Source organism: Trematomus bernacchii, unplaced genomic scaffold (assembly GCF_902827165.1).
Source record: "Trematomus bernacchii unplaced genomic scaffold, fTreBer1.1, whole genome shotgun sequence".
NCBI classification, from domain to species: domain Eukaryota; kingdom Metazoa; phylum Chordata; class Actinopteri; order Perciformes; family Nototheniidae; genus Trematomus; species Trematomus bernacchii.
Genome location: NW_022987591.1, coordinates 695347 through 714867, shown reverse-complemented (window position 1 = coordinate 714867; position 19521 = coordinate 695347). Strand labels below are relative to the sequence as shown.

The window sequence follows — 19521 nt, the reverse complement described above, 5'->3', positions numbered from 1 at the left end:
TTTAGGTCAGCTGAATTTATTGTAGGAAGTGATGTGGATCCCCACTCAGGGTAACAATGATGGTGACATTCATAGAAATGTAAAAAAAACTCACTTCGCAAGTCCTCAAACGTCCGGAAAAACACTTTACATTACGGGTTAGAAACCACAATACAATATTTGAGCCTTACAGTCAGGAATTGCAATTGTGTAAATAGGAGCCAATTAAGGCTAAAACAGTCAAGTACCACCTGCTGAATGAAATCACTTGTCCAGCTTTCTAACATGTTGCTCAGTGAAGATAATAAGAATGCAAAAGAACATTACAATCTATTTAAAAAACACTTTTTACAAAATACAGTATTTACTCTTAGTGGATACAACCCAAGATTTTTGTCATTTTCAAACTTGTAGTCCTCAATGGATACGTACTCAAGTGACATGGCTTCTCAGTCTCCGGAGCCAATAATACTACTTGTTTCACATTGGCAGTAGTACTTCCAACAGCTGTAAACTGATTTGTTTGTATAATCTGGAAAGTTACCCATTGAAAGGTTTTGGAATAAAGTAGTATAGAATTAATGAAAATGAAATAGAAAACACTTCATTATACATATAAAAATACAAAACCTGATACGAATGAACTGCAATATGAATATCTTGGAACTTCCAATGCTTGTATCCAAAATAGCATCATCAGCTATATGTGAATAACAATAATTATATCAAAAGCAACAATACTATAAAATACAGATGACTGATTTAGTCCCATGTTCTTGCCAGGGACAAGGCACAAATGTGAAGGACAATCAGCATGGGGCGCACAAAGAGGCGAGGTTTCAGGGCAGAGACGTCTCATTGATAGAGAAGGAAGTCCTTGATACTGTGAGGGAGGGAGAGGCCAGAGGCTCGGTGGAGACGACTCCTTCCCAGACTTCGACGAATACCGAGGCGACAGAGCTGCGACAGAGAGCAGGGACCTGGGCAGAGATAAAGGGTAGGTTTGTTACACCTCAGAACGAATAAATGGAGTTTATGTAACATGCATGAGTGTCCACAACAAACCTTTTTTCTGCAACGTGTCCCTAACTGTGCTGTTTGGCAATGAGAGATCCAGAGGAGTCTTTCCCTCTGCATTCCTACAACACCCATCAGCCCCGAAGTCCAGCAGGAGATCCACAACGTTGGCTCCTCCACTTCGAACTGCAGCATGTAAAGGACTGTCCTGCCCACACCCAATCCGAACATCTGCTCCTACACGGTCACACAAAGTGGTTTAACAACAGATTCAGTAAAAGGCGAACAGACAAATAACAAGATTCAGACCTTGAACACAAAAAAACCTTGAAGTGGACACGCTGGTTTGTTCAGGTCACAATTAAAAGGAAGCTGTACAGAGACAAAATAGGTGTCTAGTAAAAACATTTCTTTGATATACAGTCCACTATAACAATTCAAAAGCACCAAATATTCCCATTTGATAGACTGGAAACAGAATATTTGGTATTTATAATTGAAAAAATGAAGTGTTTAATGGCTATTCACATGTTGTGACAAAGAAACTCCTCTAATGACACGCTATATGCTACCTTCTGCCTTTGGTTTGTTTAATTCCTCTGGGATATTTTATTTGACTTGTGTAAAAGGTTTTTGAGGTTGTTGAAAAATAATTTAGTAATGTCATTTTTGTTTCTGTTATTGATTAAAATCAGTAAAACCAGCAAAGGCAACACTTGAGGGGCCTGGGTGTTTTTTTACTCTGTATATTGTGACAGTACATTACCTGAGCAAAGCAGCGCCCTGACACAGGCTGCAGTCTGGGCCGTGCAGGCAGAGTACAGCGGCGTCCCCCCCACCTGCAGCTCCATGTCGATGTGAGCTCCATACGACAGCAGCAACTCCAGACACTCTCTGTGACCTGATGGAGAAACTGCATGAGCATCTGTGCACTGACATCTTTATACTTAGCATACATGTTTAACACACACCTTTCTTAGCAGCCTCATGTAGAGGGGATACTAGCTGGTAGGGGGTGTGTGTGGAGGCACCGTGCTGCAGCATGAGCCTGACACAAGCAGCACTCCCGCTGCTGCAAGAGTTGAAGAGAGGTGTGGCGCTATCTGTTGAAACTGCTTCCACCTATGGGGGATTTGAAAGAGAATGATACTGGGCCAGAAGCACTTACAGCACAAACAACATAAAACAACAAATACAGTCCTTGACTTATGATGGAGTGCTGTTTCAAGCTAGAAGAGGCTAATGTAGCCTTGAGATGAGAATGAGCTACCATGGTATAGAAAGCTCACCTCTTTCTTACTCCACACCTAAGATTTATTTTCAAACTTAAAGTCCTCAAAGAGCAATTCAATGATTTTATAGCTTTACATAGACAGTTATACTCCCTTTCCCCTTTATGTCTTTCAAATAAGTTGTATGAGCATGTCAGCCATGTGATACATGCACACATGTTTTTTGAAACTGTCATGTACATTATCTCAGCTTCTCATTTATTTCATTTTGTGTTTTTGAATATGGGGCATTCTACCGAATTAGTACAAAGTGCGGTCCCACTACAAGAAAAACGATTTAACAAAACAATTAAGTATTCAGACATAGATATTTGCTAAGAATATGTTATGGTCTATTTAAACACAAGGCATTCAATTAGATAGTGATAAGCTTAATATATACAAAAACATCATTTAGGGTACTTTCTATTGGGAAGTAGCTGTCCCCAACCCTGACATCTAAATTAAAATGTCTGTAAATAACACTTAAAACTTTTTTTTAAATGTTGTTGATCTTTATGATTACATTCAAACAGAAGTTGGAATATTTAGATTTATTGTGGGTATCATTTATAAATAAAAAAACTATAATCAAAAAATCATGTCCCCAGTTTTCATGTCACTACCGCGATTGTTCAGGAAGGTCTTCACATTTGGAAAACAACAAGATACACTCATAGCCAACGGATCCTGCTCTTGGTTCATTGTATTGTTAAGATGACCTCATTTCAATGCATGTTTATCTGGTTTTTCAGGGTCATTACAACCCTAAGTCTGGTTTTTAGCCACACCCCTGCATTTTTGACTAGGCTGTGACACTGCATCCCTGTCCCTCATGGCTGAAAGTAGCTATATCCCATACTTTTGATATAAATCTGTTCCAAAATCTGTGACAAAATGGAATGGTAAGCAGGTAAATCCCACCATTTTGAAATAAATCTGTTTTAAAGTCTGAAAATCAGTGTGTTACTTTAAAGGTCTCTTATTATACTATTGTTAGGCATATATTATAGGTATCAGATATATAAAAAACATGTCTATGAAGTGTTTTGCTCAAAATACCAAACAGATCACCCATTCTAGCCTCATTCCCCTCTATTTCAGCCTGTTACTAAAGTGCAGATTCTGGGTCAGTAGCTTCAAACATTCACACTTCAACATAAGGCATGTTATGAGTTAAGATTAAGCAATAAGGTTGAGGGAATATGATACAACTTTGAGAACAAGATACTGTGGTCACTACCGAAACAGTGGATGTTTTGTAAAAAATGAAGTATATTGAGTTATCAACTAAAATGATATGATACTGATTGGTTTAATGTATGTTCAATTTCAACAATCATCAACTCTGGAATCAATATGATCAGTATTATGCATTTTACAAAGAAAGTTTGCATCATGATTTTTATGAATTGTATAAATTGAACTTTGAAATTTGATTAAAAATTCACTTTTATTAATTTAATTGTGAAACCCTCAAGAAATATTTGTTAAAATACTATTTAGAGAAGGGAAGGTAAAACAATCTTAACAGGTTAATATAATACTTTTTTACAACAGTGTATGTACTATGTTTCGGTAGTGACCATTTTTGGTAGAGGAAGAACATTCCAATACAGTCTGAAAATAAGATATAAAAATGTACGGTTCTTTTACTAGATATGTGTAATTTAGATATGGTACAAAAAAAACATACACCATTTCAAAACATTTCCAACCTGACTTTAGTCCAATTCGGTAGAATGGCCCATATAGCCTGGTTCAAGTGTTTAAAGTAGATATTTAGTTTTGAGGGGTCTGCTACACCAACTAGTAGGTTTTATAATTTTCACTGTTGAAGATCAAAAGATAGATGACAGCGATGAGCACTAATAATGTCCATAAAATCAGCTGATAACATTGAAAGTGGGTAATTAAACAGATGTACAATCTCAAGGTTTTTCTGTGTTCTCCATATATGACAATTCAGATGAAAAACACCCCAAAAACAGTCTTTAGAATAAAAATATACAAATGTTCTTACATTTGCACCACTGTCCAGCAGGAACTTTGCACAAGCATAATGGCTGCCAAGGCAAGCTTCATGGAGAGCAGAGACTCTGTCCAAACTGAGCGTGTCTACATGGAAGCCCTGCAGGGAGATCAGAGGGAAATACAGTCAGATACAGCCTAGCATTGCATTGTGAGCAGACATCCAGGTGGACCCAAGTTCACCTGTGCGATGAGGCTCCTCAGGTGTAGCAGTCTGCCTTGGTAGGCGGCTTCATGGAGAGGAGTTCTGTCGGACCAGAAATCTAAAACACAACAATAATATCAGGAACTTCACATTTGGAAAACAACAAGATACGCTCATAGCCAACTGATCCTGCTCTTGGTTCATTGTATTGTTAAGATGACCTCATTTCAATGCATGTTTATCTGGTTGTTCCGGGTCATTACAACCCTAAACACCAAACTTACTGAACAATACACACTTAGGATTGTGTTCAGTACTGCAGAGCCAAGTAAACAATATGCTAATGTTTCAGGTACAATCAAACTGGTATCCTGACAAAAAAATGTTGTTTAACCTAACACATGCAAAGCTAAACCACACTTTCTAGAAAGTTTCTGAATTTGTTCAAGAAAATACAAAAGTAATCAATTTGTGATTCTTTCATTACAGAAGAAAAATGAGCTTGAAAAGGACAAACAAGACAGAGAAAAAACTTACCAGCCATCAGTGAGTTGCATGCCAACCCCCCGTAGATGTACAGGGGCCTCTGCCAAGGTTGGGTGCAAAGGGAAACCTCAGTCTGAACTGCAACCATGATGTAAATGAAACAGAAGACGTGTCTTAAGACTTACCAGCATTAAGGCTCACCCAGGAGAATACACGGACCTGTGCTCGGCCTTCCTTCTTCCCTCTTATCTGGGTCCTTGGCCACCTCCCCCACATTGCCACCTCCCACCCACCCTTGTCCCATTCCATGGATATAGTCTACAGTATGAGCATAACAATGGTTTTCTTAGGGCTTGTTCTGATGATACATCTTGAATAAAGCAGTAAGAAATGCGCATACACACAACTACAAGCAGAGCGGCACACAGGTTTGGACAAGTCATTAAATACCATGGAAAAAGAAGGGTGTTATCTATGCTCTGATCATATATTTTCTGAGCTTAACATGATCTGCGATTGTATCAACATTTTATGAAAACACACAGTAAAAATGTCCTAGCAAAACAGCTACTTATAACTCAACATGTTGACGCACATCCTCTGATTTGTTACAGATTTATAATATAACAACATAGTATTGTTTTAGTAAGTTGAGTTCTTCAGTCACTGCAGGCAAGATGTAATGTTCAACTCTAATTGCAAGGCTATGCAAATCCCCATTGTTGGCCTTGAAAAGCCATGGCACCTCAGGGCTATCACCTCCTGTTCCACAGCTAATCTGTGTTTTGTCTTCAGAGCCCTCTCTTTTGTTTAGCAGTTGTCTGCTTTGTTTACACTGTCGTGTAACGGCCTGGGAAAAGATGAAACTCCAACAATGTAGTAGACGATCCCCATGAAATTACATGAAAACAGATGAAACATTAGAAAAAGTACACTTTATTTTCCATTGTGAACTGTCTGGGAGTCAGTCACTAACATAAACTCCCAGGTGTTATATAAAAATGTATAACTCTTTTCAAGTCTTACATTTGTATCTTCACACAAGGTAGTCCCTTTGGATTAGTGAATGTAAACAATAATCTGGGTTACCATGAGTTTATTCTGCATGTAGTAGCCATGTTTTAAATGTCAGTAGGCACCACGGAGAGAACATATAGCACATGTAAGCAGCTCAAATGAAGCAGAGGTATGGAGTTATCCTAATATTGACATTTCTGGTTCTGCTGCTCGCTTCACGGCACTTTTCGAATTGGCTCTGATTTCACCGCCAGCTTCCTTCCACAGTCCGTTAGGGCCGGTGGCGTCTACTGCCGCGTCCATGACCTGATCTGGGGCCCACCACTGCAGGAACAGCAGGAAGAGGAAGTCTAAAACAGCTATGAAGGCAAAGATGGAGCCAGCTACGGGGCCACAGTGAGCCCTCAGCCTCCGTAACCGTTTGTCCAGGGGAAGCACCTCCTCTCCGGCCACTCGGTCGTACACCTGAGAGGAAAACACAATGAACAGTCACCATTTTACATTCAGTGTGAAGCTTTCAGCTGTGTGAATGAACAGCAGTTTTACATTCACAAGAAAAATCAGGTTAAACAGGAAATCCGAGAACAAGTTTACACTTTGCAACCGTATCACTTATTCCATTCATCAGGAAAGGAGAAGATATTTCCTTTAGAAGAGCTGAGAGGAGAATTATTCAACTCCTTCTTTGGAAACTCACTTATTCTACTATAAACTACTAAATGAAGGCTTCAGTTTTAGTCAAATTAAATTAAATTAAATACTTTGTTTAGGTGTTTTTTATCTAAATAATATGTTTAATCGAAGTTGAATTCCATTTGAATTTGAACTACCCAAATATTGACAGATTTGGCTCTAGTAAACATGACATACCTCGACTACAGTACATGACATCTCAGAAAAAGAAACTGTAAGCCAGTTAACTACAGCGCACACTATCAATAACCCGACAATGGATTTTTTACATCCAAAATCGAAACTAAAGCTTTAACTGCAGCTCGCTTTGATCTGTAGAGGGAACAAACAAATAAAAAAAGCTGATAAAAGAAGGTGCAGCTGTATTTACAGACATCTCTTTATTATGAAGGCATGCACAGGTGTTAGTGAACCCACCTTTTCCGTCCTCTCAGCAACGTTTCTCCAGGTGTAGAGGTTTTGCACACGAGCATGGATAGAGGCGGGGGAGGGGACTGAGGCTGAGCGCTGCCGGGCGATGACCGTCTCCAGACCGGCACACAACGCCCGCACCGTAGGCTCACACATGGTGATCAACTCTTCAGGCAACACCTCAGGAATGCCCCCCACACGAGTGCTGACCACCTGAGAAACAAAACAAAAAGTGGATGAGCACATTGTATATACAAACACACATAATGATAAATCACACTTTCTGTGAGAGTAAAACATCTGCTCTAACATCCCTTTCAAACTAAGGAGAGCATAAATAGCTGAAAACGTATTTGACCTCTTATTGATAACAAGTTCAAATCTTTTTCACCTCTGACCGCACCCTGCATCACATCCAACAGTGATGCTGCTGACCACACCCAGAGAGAACTGAGAACCAGACAAACCCAGACTTTCATCTTGTAGCTACTGACTCCTAAATAAGTTATTAGCCTTAATAGGTTTCTTTAAATTAAAAGAACACTCAGGGGAACATTTCAGGCACAGATTACATTAAATCGCTGGCTTTGTCAGCTGGCGGTGGCTTTTAAATTGTTCAGACATAAGTGACTTTTTTACTTCAATTGTTCCTTACAGCTTTATTCAGACATGACAGAGAGGGTTCTCCTAGCTTTACTCAATTATAACCTAGTTTCTGATAAAACATGTTATTTTCTCTTCCTCCTGAGAAAACACGAGACCCAACTTCCCCTGTCACATGTGAGTGTCTGGGTGGCCAGCTGCAGTCATTGACAACTATTATTTTTAACAATATATATATATATATATATATATATATATATATATATATATATATATATATATATATATATATATATATATATATATATATATATATATATATATATATATATATATATATATATATATATATATTTTTTTTTAATGTATGGCTCCTTTTGCGCCACAAACTTTACATGGAGGGTACGACTTTTTGAGTATAAAACGTATAATTATTCAAAAGCAGTGCTTTGCAGCAGAGTTGAGCAACCACCTACGAGCTCACCCACAGGAAATCTGCCACAAGGACACTTCCTCAACTGTGTCAAGACAACTACATTCAGTTGTAAAGGCTGTTTTGAAACATGATTAAAGCAGAATGTTAAGGCCGGAAAATAAAAGTTTCAGCATTGAATAACAGCCAATTCGTACAGACAAAAGAGTGAAAGGGTGAGAGACAATGGGAGGAGTAAGAGAAGGCGGGAGGGAGAGACAGAAAGTCTACTGTACTAAGGCCTAGGCTCCACGGGGACGAAAACGGGTTGAATCCGCATATTTCTCATGCGTATAGCCCTTTAGGCTCGACGACGCCGTAACGGAAACGTAGAAACAGACCCTGCAAACGGGTCCAAAGGTGGATAGATCTGGGAACGGAGCGCTCTGGGGGGTCCAACGGGGCCGTGGGTTCGCCTATACGGTCATCCGTTTCATAGCCCCGCCTCTCCCCACCTCTGCTGCTCACCCCCGCAAAAGTACACTGCACACTGAATTCAGATTATTTATCTTTATCTCGATATGGACATAAACGCGAGTGAAGTCTAATCTGACAGGACGGAGACACGCAGCTCCTCCCGCTGTGATGCAGCGGGAGCAAAACACACACTTCAAGTCAGATCACCACCCTTAGCTATTTTAATTACCTCTCAAACTACCTAAACTAGTTATAAATATGTTTATTTTTACTGTCGGGTTTACTTACTGGATCAGCTGCTGCATGAGGAAGCATGAAGATTTAAACTTTAACACACATTGACCGGCGAAAAACTCTGCGCGGTTCCCTCGGCCCCCACCGCGGAGAATAAACAGAAGTGCAGCCATGACAACCATTCTTCTTCGCTGCTTTTGTGGAGGAAGTTGCTGCTTTTTGTGGAGGAAGTTACAGCGCCACGTACAGGTTCGGCATATGTACTGCAGCTTTTCCAGCGGTTGGATGTAAACGGAGCCGTCTCGTGGAGCTTGACACAATCCGGTGTATATTGCGTGTGGGCGGAAGGTTTTTTGCGGTTGCGTTTGCGTTACTCCGATGCGTTTTGCCGTATGGGTTCCCGTGGAGCCGGGGCCTAAGGCTGCATCTACACGGAGACAAAAACGAACCGAATTCGATATCAAAAATCTTCCGTCCACACGGTATCGGCTCAATAAACGTGTCCGTCCACACGAGAACGCTCGACCCGCTGGAGACGCTGTAGTACATATGCCGGGCCTGTAAGTGGCGCTGTACTTCCGCCACAAAATACACCAAAAGCAGCGAAGAAGACCCCCGAGCATGGTTGCCATGGTTGCCTGGTTGCCCTTCTGTTTATTCTCCACAGTGGATTTAGCAACATGTAGTTCATGTAGTTCTCCATGTCCCCTTGTTGCTGATGGTTGTGGTAGAGGAGCTGTAGATTTTGCTCTAACATCTGTAGCATGGTCAGTAGCAGTAACTACTGACGATGCTACAGCAGAGGTGGGGAGAGGCGGGGCTATGGCTTCATCGTTATCAGGAAATGATCGTATAGGACGTGCACACGTAGCCGTTTGGCCCCCCAGAGCGTTTCGTCCGCAGATCTACTCACCTTGGGAGCTGTTATAGTTTGAGGGCTCCATTTCCACGATTCCGTTACGGCCTCGTGTGGATGAACCGTCCATACGATAGAGAACTGTAGCAGATACAACCCGTTTTGTGTCTATGTGGACGGGGCCTAAGTTCCACCTTTGAAATATTTTAATGACTGAACACATTGCTGCTGTAACCAAATAAGTTCCCAATGTGGGATGAATAAAGTATATGTATGTATCTATGTATCTATCTATCTATCCACCCATCCAATCTATATATCTATCTATCTATCTATCTATCTATCTATGATATAGAGATATAAAAAAAGACAGACAGACTTTTTCCTACCATTCCCTATCCTTGACCTATTTTATAAATGGTTACATACCTGCAGTCCACAGCTGGCTCCTTCTAAGATGGCCATGCAGAACGCTTCAGTCAGAGACGTGTTGAGAAAGATGTGACCCTGCACCAGAACGTTACGAACATCTTTGTGCTCTAAAGCCCCAAGCAGACGCACCCTGCAGTCACACAAATTAAAGGAATATGGCAAATGCAATACTACCTTAACACATAAAGAGTTCAGTGTTTTATTATCAATGTCAGACTGCTGTTGTGGGTCAATTGCTGGAAATTCACACCACAGTCACTTGGTTTCCTCAGACATCACAGCTTAGTTACAATCATTTCTTAATATTTGAATAAGCAGTAAGCTAAACAGTGTTGTCTACCTATAGTACGTGAAATGCAGCTGCTGCAATATGACAGGGCTGGTGAAGTAGCAGAGAGCATGTTTTAAAAAAGGTTTAAGTGGTACCTCCCTTATCACTTTTTGGGGATATGAGTATACCTGTCATGTAGTTGGTATTTCTCTCTCACTTCCTCCAGAACAAGTCTCTTTGGTCCCTCTCCACCAATAAGGAATTGCAGATCTGGATGTTTGTGGCAGAGCACTGGGATTATTCCACCAAGAAGGTCGATACCTAAACAGAGGAAGAGTTGGTGAACACTTGCTATAAAAATAAAATGATGCAATTCTTAATTAAAGCTTATTACAGGCTGACAAAAGCTGACTATTTTAAGATGTATGAATGTTTAAGAATCAGATATTTATATTGAATGATTTTATGACTAACACCGTCCCTGGAATAACTATTAATGCAAGTTTGATTTGTGAAAACTCAAGCTTTTTGAAGCATTATTCACCAAAATTCACATTCTGCTGATACCCACTGTCAAGCCAAAATGTAATCAATAAGCTTAAATGTCTAATACAAGAGCTTCTCAGTACCTTTGCGGTAGACGAGACGGCTGACAACAACAATAGTGATCCTGTCGTCTTGGCGCTGGGAGGGGTCAGGGGTGAAGTCAGTAGGGTCGACAGCGTTGGGAATAACAGACACTATCTCTGGGTTGAGTGCTGCGCGGAGCACCGTGTTCTCCTTACTGGTGTAAGACACGCACACAGTGTGGTTGGTGTCACACAGCGACACCGTCAGAAGCTTGTTGGTCAGCACGGAGCTCACATCAGCAAACCCGAAAAGTGAGTGGTCGGTGAACACCTGAAAATGAAAATACGCTTTAATTTCAGCAGAATATGTGCTGTGAAATGCTTCTGAGACCTGGCTCATAATAAGTCAATTACCGTGGTCAGGCCCATGGTCTTGGCGTGGAACAGTGCATCATGGCCCATGGCGGAGAACGAGCTGTGTGCATGCACCACAGTGATGCGTTCCCTTACAAACACACAGCGCATCAGTGGGAGACTGTGGAAGCAGGTGGTGGCTGTGGACTGGTTGTACATCACCTGCAGGGGAAGGTAGTAGACCTTCAGTCCGTTGGTCAGGTGCCTGACACCTTTCCTCCTGCCATAGGCATGCGTGACAATGACCACCTTATGTCCTTTTTCAATCAAACACTGCGATAGCTGGTAAATGTGACTTTCTACTCCTCCCATATTTGGGTAGAAGAAGTCTGATACCATGCAGATGTTGTGCTTCCTGTTGGGGATCCCAGCAGCCTCTGCGGGAGCTGCAGATGTTCCCTGAGATGAAGTGTTATTCACAGCTGCCGCTCTTCTTCGTTGGCCCATTGTAGATGCCTTGTGTGTCTCTGATCCTTACTGAAATAATAAGTTTAATAATCGGTTAATAAATGAAAAGCAAAATGAATGGGTGAAATATGTGTTTTAATAATAATAAATAAGTTAAATACATTTTCAAGCAAAAATAACATAGTTTAGTGTAGAAACAGTACAAATAAATGTCCCAACAATTTTGAATATTAAAAAATAACTTATCTTATTTATGACCAAGAATGCCAAACGCTTCCTGTTTCCACATTTTTAAATTGGGTTTAACTTTTCTCTTATGTTATTTTCATTACAAATTATATATCTGTTGGGCTGTCTATCATTGTTTATTTGATTGTCATTAAGTATTCAAAAATGCTAATTTGGTTTTCTCAGATCAAAAGTTGACATCTTTAATGTGTTTATTCAACAACAATGCAATAATTAAAGCTATTAAGTTAAATGTTAACTTGTTAATTCAAGAAGATGAAACAAAAGCTATTTATGGTTTGTGTTTTTTATGAATGACTTAAATTGTTTATTTATTATAAAAAAGGGAATGATAACTAGACTTGACCTTTCATTTCAGCACTAACTGCATTCAACTGAAATCAAGATGTTATTGATTTATTATCATTAGCACAACAACTACAGACAAGCAGTATTTGCAGTGAACATCTTGGTTGAGGCTCTCAAAAAAGTTAGTTTAATTTGTAGGCCATAAAAACAGTAAATGCTAAATGCAAGTTAAAATAAAAGGAAAATATTGAATACAGTTATATACATTTGTGACAGACAGTATTTCAAAGGAATATACTGAATGTAAAGAGCCATGTCGTAAATGTATTTTAAAATAAGAAATATATATAAAGTTGTACAGCGATGTAACAAGTATGTAGTAATAATGGTCCATGGTAATAGGTTATAACTAAACTCCAGGTACTTGATAGTAAATCACACATAGCATCATACATAAATAATAGAATATCTGTTATAAACCACCCCTGGTACTGTCAGTGTAAGTTAGCTTCTGTCTAAGCATTAGTAGAGTAAATAATCCCTTCAACTTGCATTCACTATGCGTTAAATATAGTAAGATATTCAAGCTTGCTCATCAGCACATATAGACAGTATTTACAAAACACTACGTGAGGGGACTATCTGCCAAATATAAGCCACATTAACGTTGTTCATAACTAGTTCTGTTTACGTTAGCATCAAGCTAACACACTTTGTTCATACGTAACCACTTTACTGACATTAAAACAGAGAGTTTCCTATCCTTTCTAAATGCCTTACCTTGGACGAAATGTCAATTCTGTTTCAGACTGGGAAAAAACACAAAACTCCTTTTCAAAATCATTTCGACTCGACAGTCCTGAGCTAGCATATTGTTAGCCACCTGTATGACTTCCTGGTGCGCTACTACGTCACACGCAAAGACGTACCACGGTGATGTTGTTTCTCATTTATTTTTTACACAGTATATAATTTACACGTTACAAGAAATGTAATGTCATCATGTTCAATATTTTTAAGGAGTCAATAAAGTAACCAAATATAGACGTTTGTAAATCAAAAAGGTTAAATAATTATTTAATAGAATGTTTTACACTTACATGTATGTTGTTGAATTAGGGCAGGCAATGAATATATCACTAACCTTTATCATCAATCTGGGTTATTTTCTCATAAAGCAGATTACTTTTCATTAAATGAATTTTATATTTATTAAATAAATACATATTCCACAAAGCTGTTCCTTCCATCTGCCAAGACGTTTGTGACATGACATTATATTTAACATTGACACTTTCTTTTTTTTTGTAAGTCTTGAGCGTCACAAAGGAAGCCCCCCTTTGATATAATTTCCTCTTGGAATATAACTTCTATGATAGATTGGCTAAGGCTAGCACAAATGTGCATACTTCTATTATGAGAAGACGCCATGATCTATATTTTTACAGCTATGACTGTTAGATTTAGTTTAATTTATAACTTATTTCATTTAAATGTGAATGGTGTGTATTTACAAAGTAGTGCACCGTACAGCTGACTGCTGAAGGTATGTATGAGATCAAAGAGTAGGGAGGGAGTTTTTACTTGATAAGTTTGAAGTCATGAACTTATCTGAAATTATTGAAATCCATAAAAATATTCTGTGATATTGTTGCTGATTTAGTTGTCTTCCTATAAGCTCCATTAACCAGTCACAACATGAAATGTATTCAACAGTGACAAACTCCCCAAGAATGCGGTGAAGCAACTAAAATGTAACGGTATCATGCCGACACGCACACAACAAAGCAATTGATAGAAAAAAAGTAACAATGATGAAAGGATACAAACAACATTAGGATTTAGCAACTGAAAGTCTAAAGACAAAAGGGTTTAAGGCTTGTTTACTTATTCTTACAAAACATTACAATATATTACATTACATTCATTTAGCTGAGAGAAGTGTGTGCTAGAGTGTATGGTTTAACCATATCCTGGATGTACTAGGAAAGGCTGAATCCCTTCACAGCACGGTAGGCCAGAAGCAGTGTCTTGAAGCGGATTCGAGCAGCCACTGGCAGCCAGTAAAGGGAGCGGATGAGTGGTGTTATTGGTTGCGTTGCCTTCTTGGTCAGTACTGGACCCAGCAAAGCATTTTGAAATGTTTAACTTTAAACCTTTGTTGGAAAGTTCACACATTATGCAGTGCACCAAATTCTTTTCAGGGTTAGGGTTAATCATTGTGTGGTTGTCTATGTAACCATTATTCGCAGACATTCGTTTTTGGTGTCAAACTGTCACAGACCTTGATGTACTATATTACATACAATGACCATAACCTATTTATTTACAAAAGTATTACAAATCTGTACTTAGTGAACCATGTATAGGGAAGTTATGGCATATACAGAAGAAAAAAAACGCACCATCATAAAGGAATAGAAGAGACTTGATCATCAACGTTAAAGAAACAAGAAAATCACAGTATACAGTAAGTCACCCAGGTACATACATGTTTTAGACCTTCTACACATTTCTGCATTTCATTTTTGTTCTAATGTGAAATCACGATTTATAGTATTTGTATTGTGCTATAAAAATATCACCTTTGTGTTATATTTGAAAATAATATTTGCAATTTAAAACATGGTTGCATATAAACACATAATACATATTTCCTACGATTGCTGCAAAAGCTTGCAATATCAGATAAGGTCCAACATCTTACATTTGAAGGCAGACATGTTTTTATCATTAAATGGCTCTGTTTTATACAGTATTTTATTAATAAAATATATGGGAGTATATATGAATCAGCTTAACTGTTGTGTGTATTTACAAATTGTTTTTCATTTTGATGATTTACCATGTAAAAAAAAAAACTTTTGAAAAGAAAAATAAGTAGCATCATACAAACATCCACAAGAGTTCACAAAATGGACATTTAAAAAAAAAAAGGAAAACCACATTCCCAGAGTGGCATGAACACAGGATGTAACCTGCCTGTTAACAGTTTATTTGCAGGCATTGTGAATCATACACATGACTGATAGTGTGGTTGAAGGTGCTTTCACATTTCTTTTTTTTCTTTCCGCGATACAGTTTTGTCCTGTTTTGTTAGCCGTTGAAGTTGTTGGTCTCAACTTGTTGTATCCAGGGTAAACTCCTTTATCAAAGACAAAAGATATGGAAAGATAAAACACAACGTCCAATGTCAACACAATTACTTGTTTTTATTTAACTCTGTTTTTCCCCTAATAACGTATTTCTTATATTTATCTTCCTCTCTCCTTTACACATGAACACATCTGGTTTAGTACACACGAATTGGTTTAAACACATTCTGTATTATTCCGTTTGTTTTTCCCCCTATATTTTGTCATTTGATATACTTTCTATTATCTTGTTTGGCTGTTTGTGTCAAGTGTTGTGCAACTGTGGTTAAACAAGTAAACCTGAAATACAAACTGCTTTAGAATCAGATCTTTGGCATTATGACAAACACTTACTATGGGACGGTCCTACGGCACCACAAGAGCAATGAAAGTCCAAGCACAAACATAATGGGAATGTAAAAGCAGTAGCTTCTTCTAATAATTGTACCTGTGTCAGAAAAATGCAAAAAAAAAGCCATTATTTGATGGCCCATCCTAAACTTAACTTTAGTTATTTTAAGATATGTTGCATGATGAATGATACAGATAATATCATAATGCTTTTTGCAGAGTAGTATTGAACAATAAGTCCCAACCTTTCTGAAATAAATTAAATCAAATAAATACCTGCATAGTAATTATAGCCGATGTACGTTGCTATGGCTTTGGCCTTGTCCCGACATGTAGGTGCTGAGGTCGGGTTGAGAGTGGTGTTGAGTTGGCTGTAGAATTGGATTTGGCCAGTAGGATCATCCGGGTTGTATTTTTGAGTTATATTAGTATTGATTGAATTTCGCAGAGGCTCTCCATCCAATTCCCACTCAATCTCTGTCGTGTTGTAGCGTCCCTTTACATTACACTTGAAAACATTTACACCTCCACTGTTGTTGGCTGTCTGAAAAACACTGTAGCATGCTGTTGAGGGAAGACTAAAGTTACAATTGTGCGAGATTGTATTACTCTTACTGTTAATGGGTTAAATAAGAGATTGGTTGATTTGCAAAATGAATTAATTACTTGCCATAAATGTTTAGAGATACAGAAGGTCTTCGGTATCTCTCATCAATGTTAAAACTGCATCTGTATTCCCCCTGGTCCTCTGCTGTGATGTTGGTGAGGAGAATTGAGCAGTTTTCTCTGTTCTCAGACAGAAAAGCTTTTCCTCTGTCCTTGTATTTGTCATTGAATGTTTCAACGGTCTGTATGTGTCTGAACACCTGCGTCCCATTTGGGCCTTCTGTCTGCCACTTAACATCACTGCTCTCATTTCTGCCTGAGCAGGCGCATGGCAGAAGGACATCGTGTTCTAGACAGCCATTGATAGTTACATGTTTATCTACAACAGAAAAAGTACATTCGGGTAAGTCCAGTTTCCAGACTCTCGTCAAAATATGAGTTTTTAACATACACTGTTAAACATTGAATTCTGTAATGATTTGCCACTAGGGCTCCTAATCAAAACAGTAACACATCCTGGTAATTGTCTTCACTGCCATTGTTATAATTAATGCAGTGTGGTTCAGATTTCTTGATAGCTGACTTTCTTTTCAGACTTATTCGCAGAGGTCTCTTCCTCTCCAAAAAAAACAGATTAGGTGATTTAACAGGTAAAAAACATGAATAAATAAGTTTTGTGTTAAAAATCCATGTGGACCCTAATGAAAAGGGCTGCACATTTGTTCCGTTTCTACTCTGATGACTAAAAACCCTCCATTAAGATATTTATTTAAAAGGATCTGAATAGTGTATCTTAAAAAGGGAAGTGAGTACGATATATAAACTGGAGAAAACAATAGTTCCGTGGGAGCTTTCAAGACATCCTGTGCATCTGATGAGTGTTTTGGTCTATTGTGATAAGGCGACCACCTGGACCAATTGGCGTTGTCTGACATGTAAGTGATCTTTGATGTATTCCTATAAAGAGTCTGTCCTACAGACATCAGCACACACTCTTGGGGAGGCGTCATGCGTGCACGCATTAAAGATCTTAAAAGACTTTATATGAATATTGTGTTTCTTTGCATAGTTGCCTAACTCATAATTTTCTCTAAACAGCAGCTGATTTTAAGTTGCGACGGAATTTCCATTCCTGCCACCATTCTAATTTTTCTAGTGTTTGTTTGGAACAGCTTTTTATTAATAAAGCTCGCTTTTTGTTCATACTTTTATACCCCAATCTCTCTATTCTGCATTTGGGTCCTGATAACCTTCTGTTCCTGATAGACATACTGGGATGTCTAACAAAGATAGCATCAGCTTTATTTCCAAGCATACATCTGCAGTGAACTTATCACACACACACACTGATGTCTGCTTTCATTTTATTTTTAAATATGTTTCTTTTAATATTATTTGTATTTACTTCCTTATTCCATGGTAACATTTTCAGTGTGTTCAGAAGGAACTCACAACGTGGCTCCTACTTACATTTTAATAAAATTCCATTCTGTATCAGACGTTATTGACTAATTTGATATCTCCATTCTGATTTGTAGTTCAAACAACTGCACAGCCACTCCTAGTTAACTGCACACTTTCCTCTTGTTTGTATTGGGCAAACAGAAAGGTATACATAGTTATTGACAGACAAATGTGAACAATTTGAAGCTCCAGTCTTACAGATATTCAAAATAAAGTTGTTTAGTTTCAAACAAGAAAAAAAAGTCATATTTTGATGTCGCAGCAAAATTATGGAAACACGTGATTCTTTATGGTTTTTCACTGTACCTTGTGTTATGGGAAATGATCAATAAATATTAAAAAAAATACTAAACCCTATCACGGAGATTTGATTTGAGTTATAGCTCTATACAAATATTCAAGAAATAACGTGTTGCAAAACATGATGTAGATGTTGAAAAGACGGACATATAATTCAAATCATACAGAAATAATTGCATCACTGGAAACCATATCAGTTCACCTAAATACAACAAAAACGAATTGATGGCACACAAGTAAGTTACATTTATGGTAAGCTTTTTGGTGACGTCAACGCAGGGCTTAGGTTCCTCTTTATTCACATTAAATTATCCTTTTTTAGGGTTTTCATTGCTAACGGCTGTTTCTTTGTTAAAGTTGCGCAAATAACTAATACATTGAAATGTAAAATTAGGCAACCACTAGTTAACGCACGACCGATCAGAACTAATGTAGGACAAACACAACATGTAACATGTGTAGCCTATAAGAATTACACATCTACCAGTATTGTCCATACAAGGTCCACATGCTGAAGTAGCTTACACACTTAAATTCACAATTAAATATCTCATGTAGGGTAATTGGAAGATAACATGGAACTGTCATGTGATAATTATTTTAAGGTTAATGTTGAGTGGTTTGTATTGAGGCTTACCTGCGGAGACAGTTACCACGATAAAAACTGCCAGGAAAGTTCTCATGTTGCGACTCAGTGTCGAGGATATGCTGTGAACTTGGCAGCCTATTACAATTTCGAGAAGTGTTTCTTATTCTAATTTCCTCCGTGTAGTAGATGTATTTTCTTCATTAGCCAACATTTTCCAAAATCCGTTCAATGCGCCAGTAGGCTAATCCTTTTACGTCCGAAGCGAAAGTAATACATGTGGTTGGAGTTTCCGGAGTAGCAGACTGTCATACAAATGATTACAAATACGTCAGTATCTGCCTTGTCATCGATAAATTAGCCTCCCACCTATGCCTTCTCGTCTCTCGCGTTTGCTTGGTAAAATGAGCGACTCTTCATTTTTGAGTGCGCGATTTATCGCGCATTTACGGTAATCGCTGAGAAGCGGCACTGGCGCTAGTACAAGAATAAAATAATGCATATTTGTTCTGCTTTATTTGTATGGGCATAGATATGTCTCATAATTATTTGTGTGTAAATATGTGATTTGTAAATGTAAAACACCATCCACAAATGCATTTAAAAGATTTGCAAACTCACAAATAAATTTGCAAATGTAAAACGGATCTGCAAATGGGAAAAATATTTTTACAAATAAAAAAAAGATCTTTGAATATCTCTTTAACATTTACAACTTTCGATCAGGCATTTGTGAATCCATTTTGTATTTGTCGACCAAAAATGCGCTTGCGGATCTCAAATCTCTGCTTGTGGATCTCAAATCTCTGCTTGTGGA

General features: G+C 38.3%; 3 protein-coding genes across 6 annotated transcripts; all 3 read right to left on the bottom strand.

Moving 5' to 3' along the window:
* On the bottom strand, nucleotides 1-5235 carry asb11 (ankyrin repeat and SOCS box containing 11). Of its 2 annotated transcripts, none has more exons than XM_034129135.1 (7): nucleotides 5115-5235; nucleotides 4482-4561; nucleotides 4291-4398; nucleotides 1968-2118; nucleotides 1763-1897; nucleotides 1046-1233; nucleotides 1-961 (listed from the first exon to the last, which is right to left on the bottom strand). In XM_034129135.1, exons 1-7 carry the CDS (start codon nucleotides 5203-5205, stop codon nucleotides 680-682), a joined length of 1035 nt encoding a protein of 344 aa, XP_033985026.1. In that variant the 5' UTR covers nucleotides 5206-5235; the 3' UTR covers nucleotides 1-679. The 2 variants fall into 2 exon arrangements, with proteins under 2 accessions (XP_033985026.1, XP_033985027.1); XM_034129136.1 differs by having other exon boundaries at nucleotides 744-959; nucleotides 1045-1233; nucleotides 4981-5186.
* Nucleotides 5236-5844: 609 nt separating this feature from the next.
* piga (phosphatidylinositol glycan anchor biosynthesis, class A) lies at nucleotides 5845-13161 on the bottom strand. Of its 2 annotated transcripts, XM_034129131.1 has the most exons (8): nucleotides 13044-13161; nucleotides 11655-11795; nucleotides 11319-11480; nucleotides 10965-11235; nucleotides 10524-10656; nucleotides 10062-10194; nucleotides 7057-7263; nucleotides 5845-6411 (listed from the first exon to the last, which is right to left on the bottom strand). In XM_034129131.1, the coding sequence occupies exons 2-8, from the start codon at nucleotides 11763-11765 to the stop codon at nucleotides 6124-6126; spliced, it is 1305 nt and encodes a 434-aa protein (XP_033985022.1). In that variant the 5' UTR covers nucleotides 11766-11795; nucleotides 13044-13161; the 3' UTR covers nucleotides 5845-6123. The 2 variants fall into 2 exon arrangements, with proteins under 2 accessions (XP_033985022.1, XP_033985021.1); XM_034129130.1 differs by having other exon boundaries at nucleotides 11319-11795.
* Nucleotides 13162-14131: 970 nt separating this feature from the next.
* On the bottom strand, nucleotides 14132-19102 carry si:dkey-192g7.3. Of its 2 annotated transcripts, XM_034129140.1 has the most exons (5): nucleotides 18756-19098; nucleotides 16419-16733; nucleotides 16025-16312; nucleotides 15752-15845; nucleotides 14132-15408 (listed from the first exon to the last, which is right to left on the bottom strand). In XM_034129140.1, coding segments are annotated over exons 1-5 (744 nt in total). In that variant the 5' UTR covers nucleotides 18802-19098; the 3' UTR covers nucleotides 14132-15407. The 2 variants fall into 2 exon arrangements, with proteins under 2 accessions (XP_033985031.1, XP_033985030.1); XM_034129139.1 differs by lacking the exon at nucleotides 15752-15845 and having other exon boundaries at nucleotides 18756-19102.
* Nucleotides 19103-19521: the final 419 nt, after the last annotated feature.

Bases quoted from the DNA above. Each gene is read 5' to 3' on its own strand.
- si:dkey-192g7.3 (XM_034129139.1), bottom strand. From the start codon at position 18,801: ATGAGAACTTTCCTGGCAGTTTTTATCGTGGTAACTGTCTCCGCAG. The intron at 16,734-18,755 runs GTAAGCCTCAAT...TTTCTGTTGTAG, and splicing joins CGTGGTAACTGTCTCCGCAG to ATAAACATGTAACTATCAAT. The intron at 15,409-16,024 runs GTATTTATTTGA...TCTTTGATAAAG, and splicing joins CGGCTATAATTACTATGCAG to GAGTTTACCCTGGATACAAC.
- piga (XM_034129130.1), bottom strand. From the start codon at position 11,765: ATGGGCCAACGAAGAAGAGCGGCAGCTGTGAATAACACTTCATCTCAG. The intron at 10,195-10,523 runs GTATACTCATAT...GTGTGACTGCAG, and splicing joins AAATACCAACTACATGACAG to GGTGCGTCTGCTTGGGGCTT. The intron at 6,412-7,056 runs GTGGGTTCACTA...TTTTCCTCTCAG, and splicing joins TTGCTGAGAGGACGGAAAAG to GTGTACGACCGAGTGGCCGG.
- asb11 (XM_034129135.1), bottom strand. From the start codon at position 5,205: ATGTGGGGGAGGTGGCCAAGGACCCAGATAAGAGGGAAGAAGGAAGGC. The intron at 1,898-1,967 runs GTGTGTGTTAAA...TTTCTCCATCAG, and splicing joins ACATGAGGCTGCTAAGAAAG to GTCACAGAGAGTGTCTGGAG. The intron at 962-1,045 runs GGTTTGTTGTGG...TTATCTCTGCCC, and splicing joins GGGACACGTTGCAGAAAAAA to AGGTCCCTGCTCTCTGTCGC.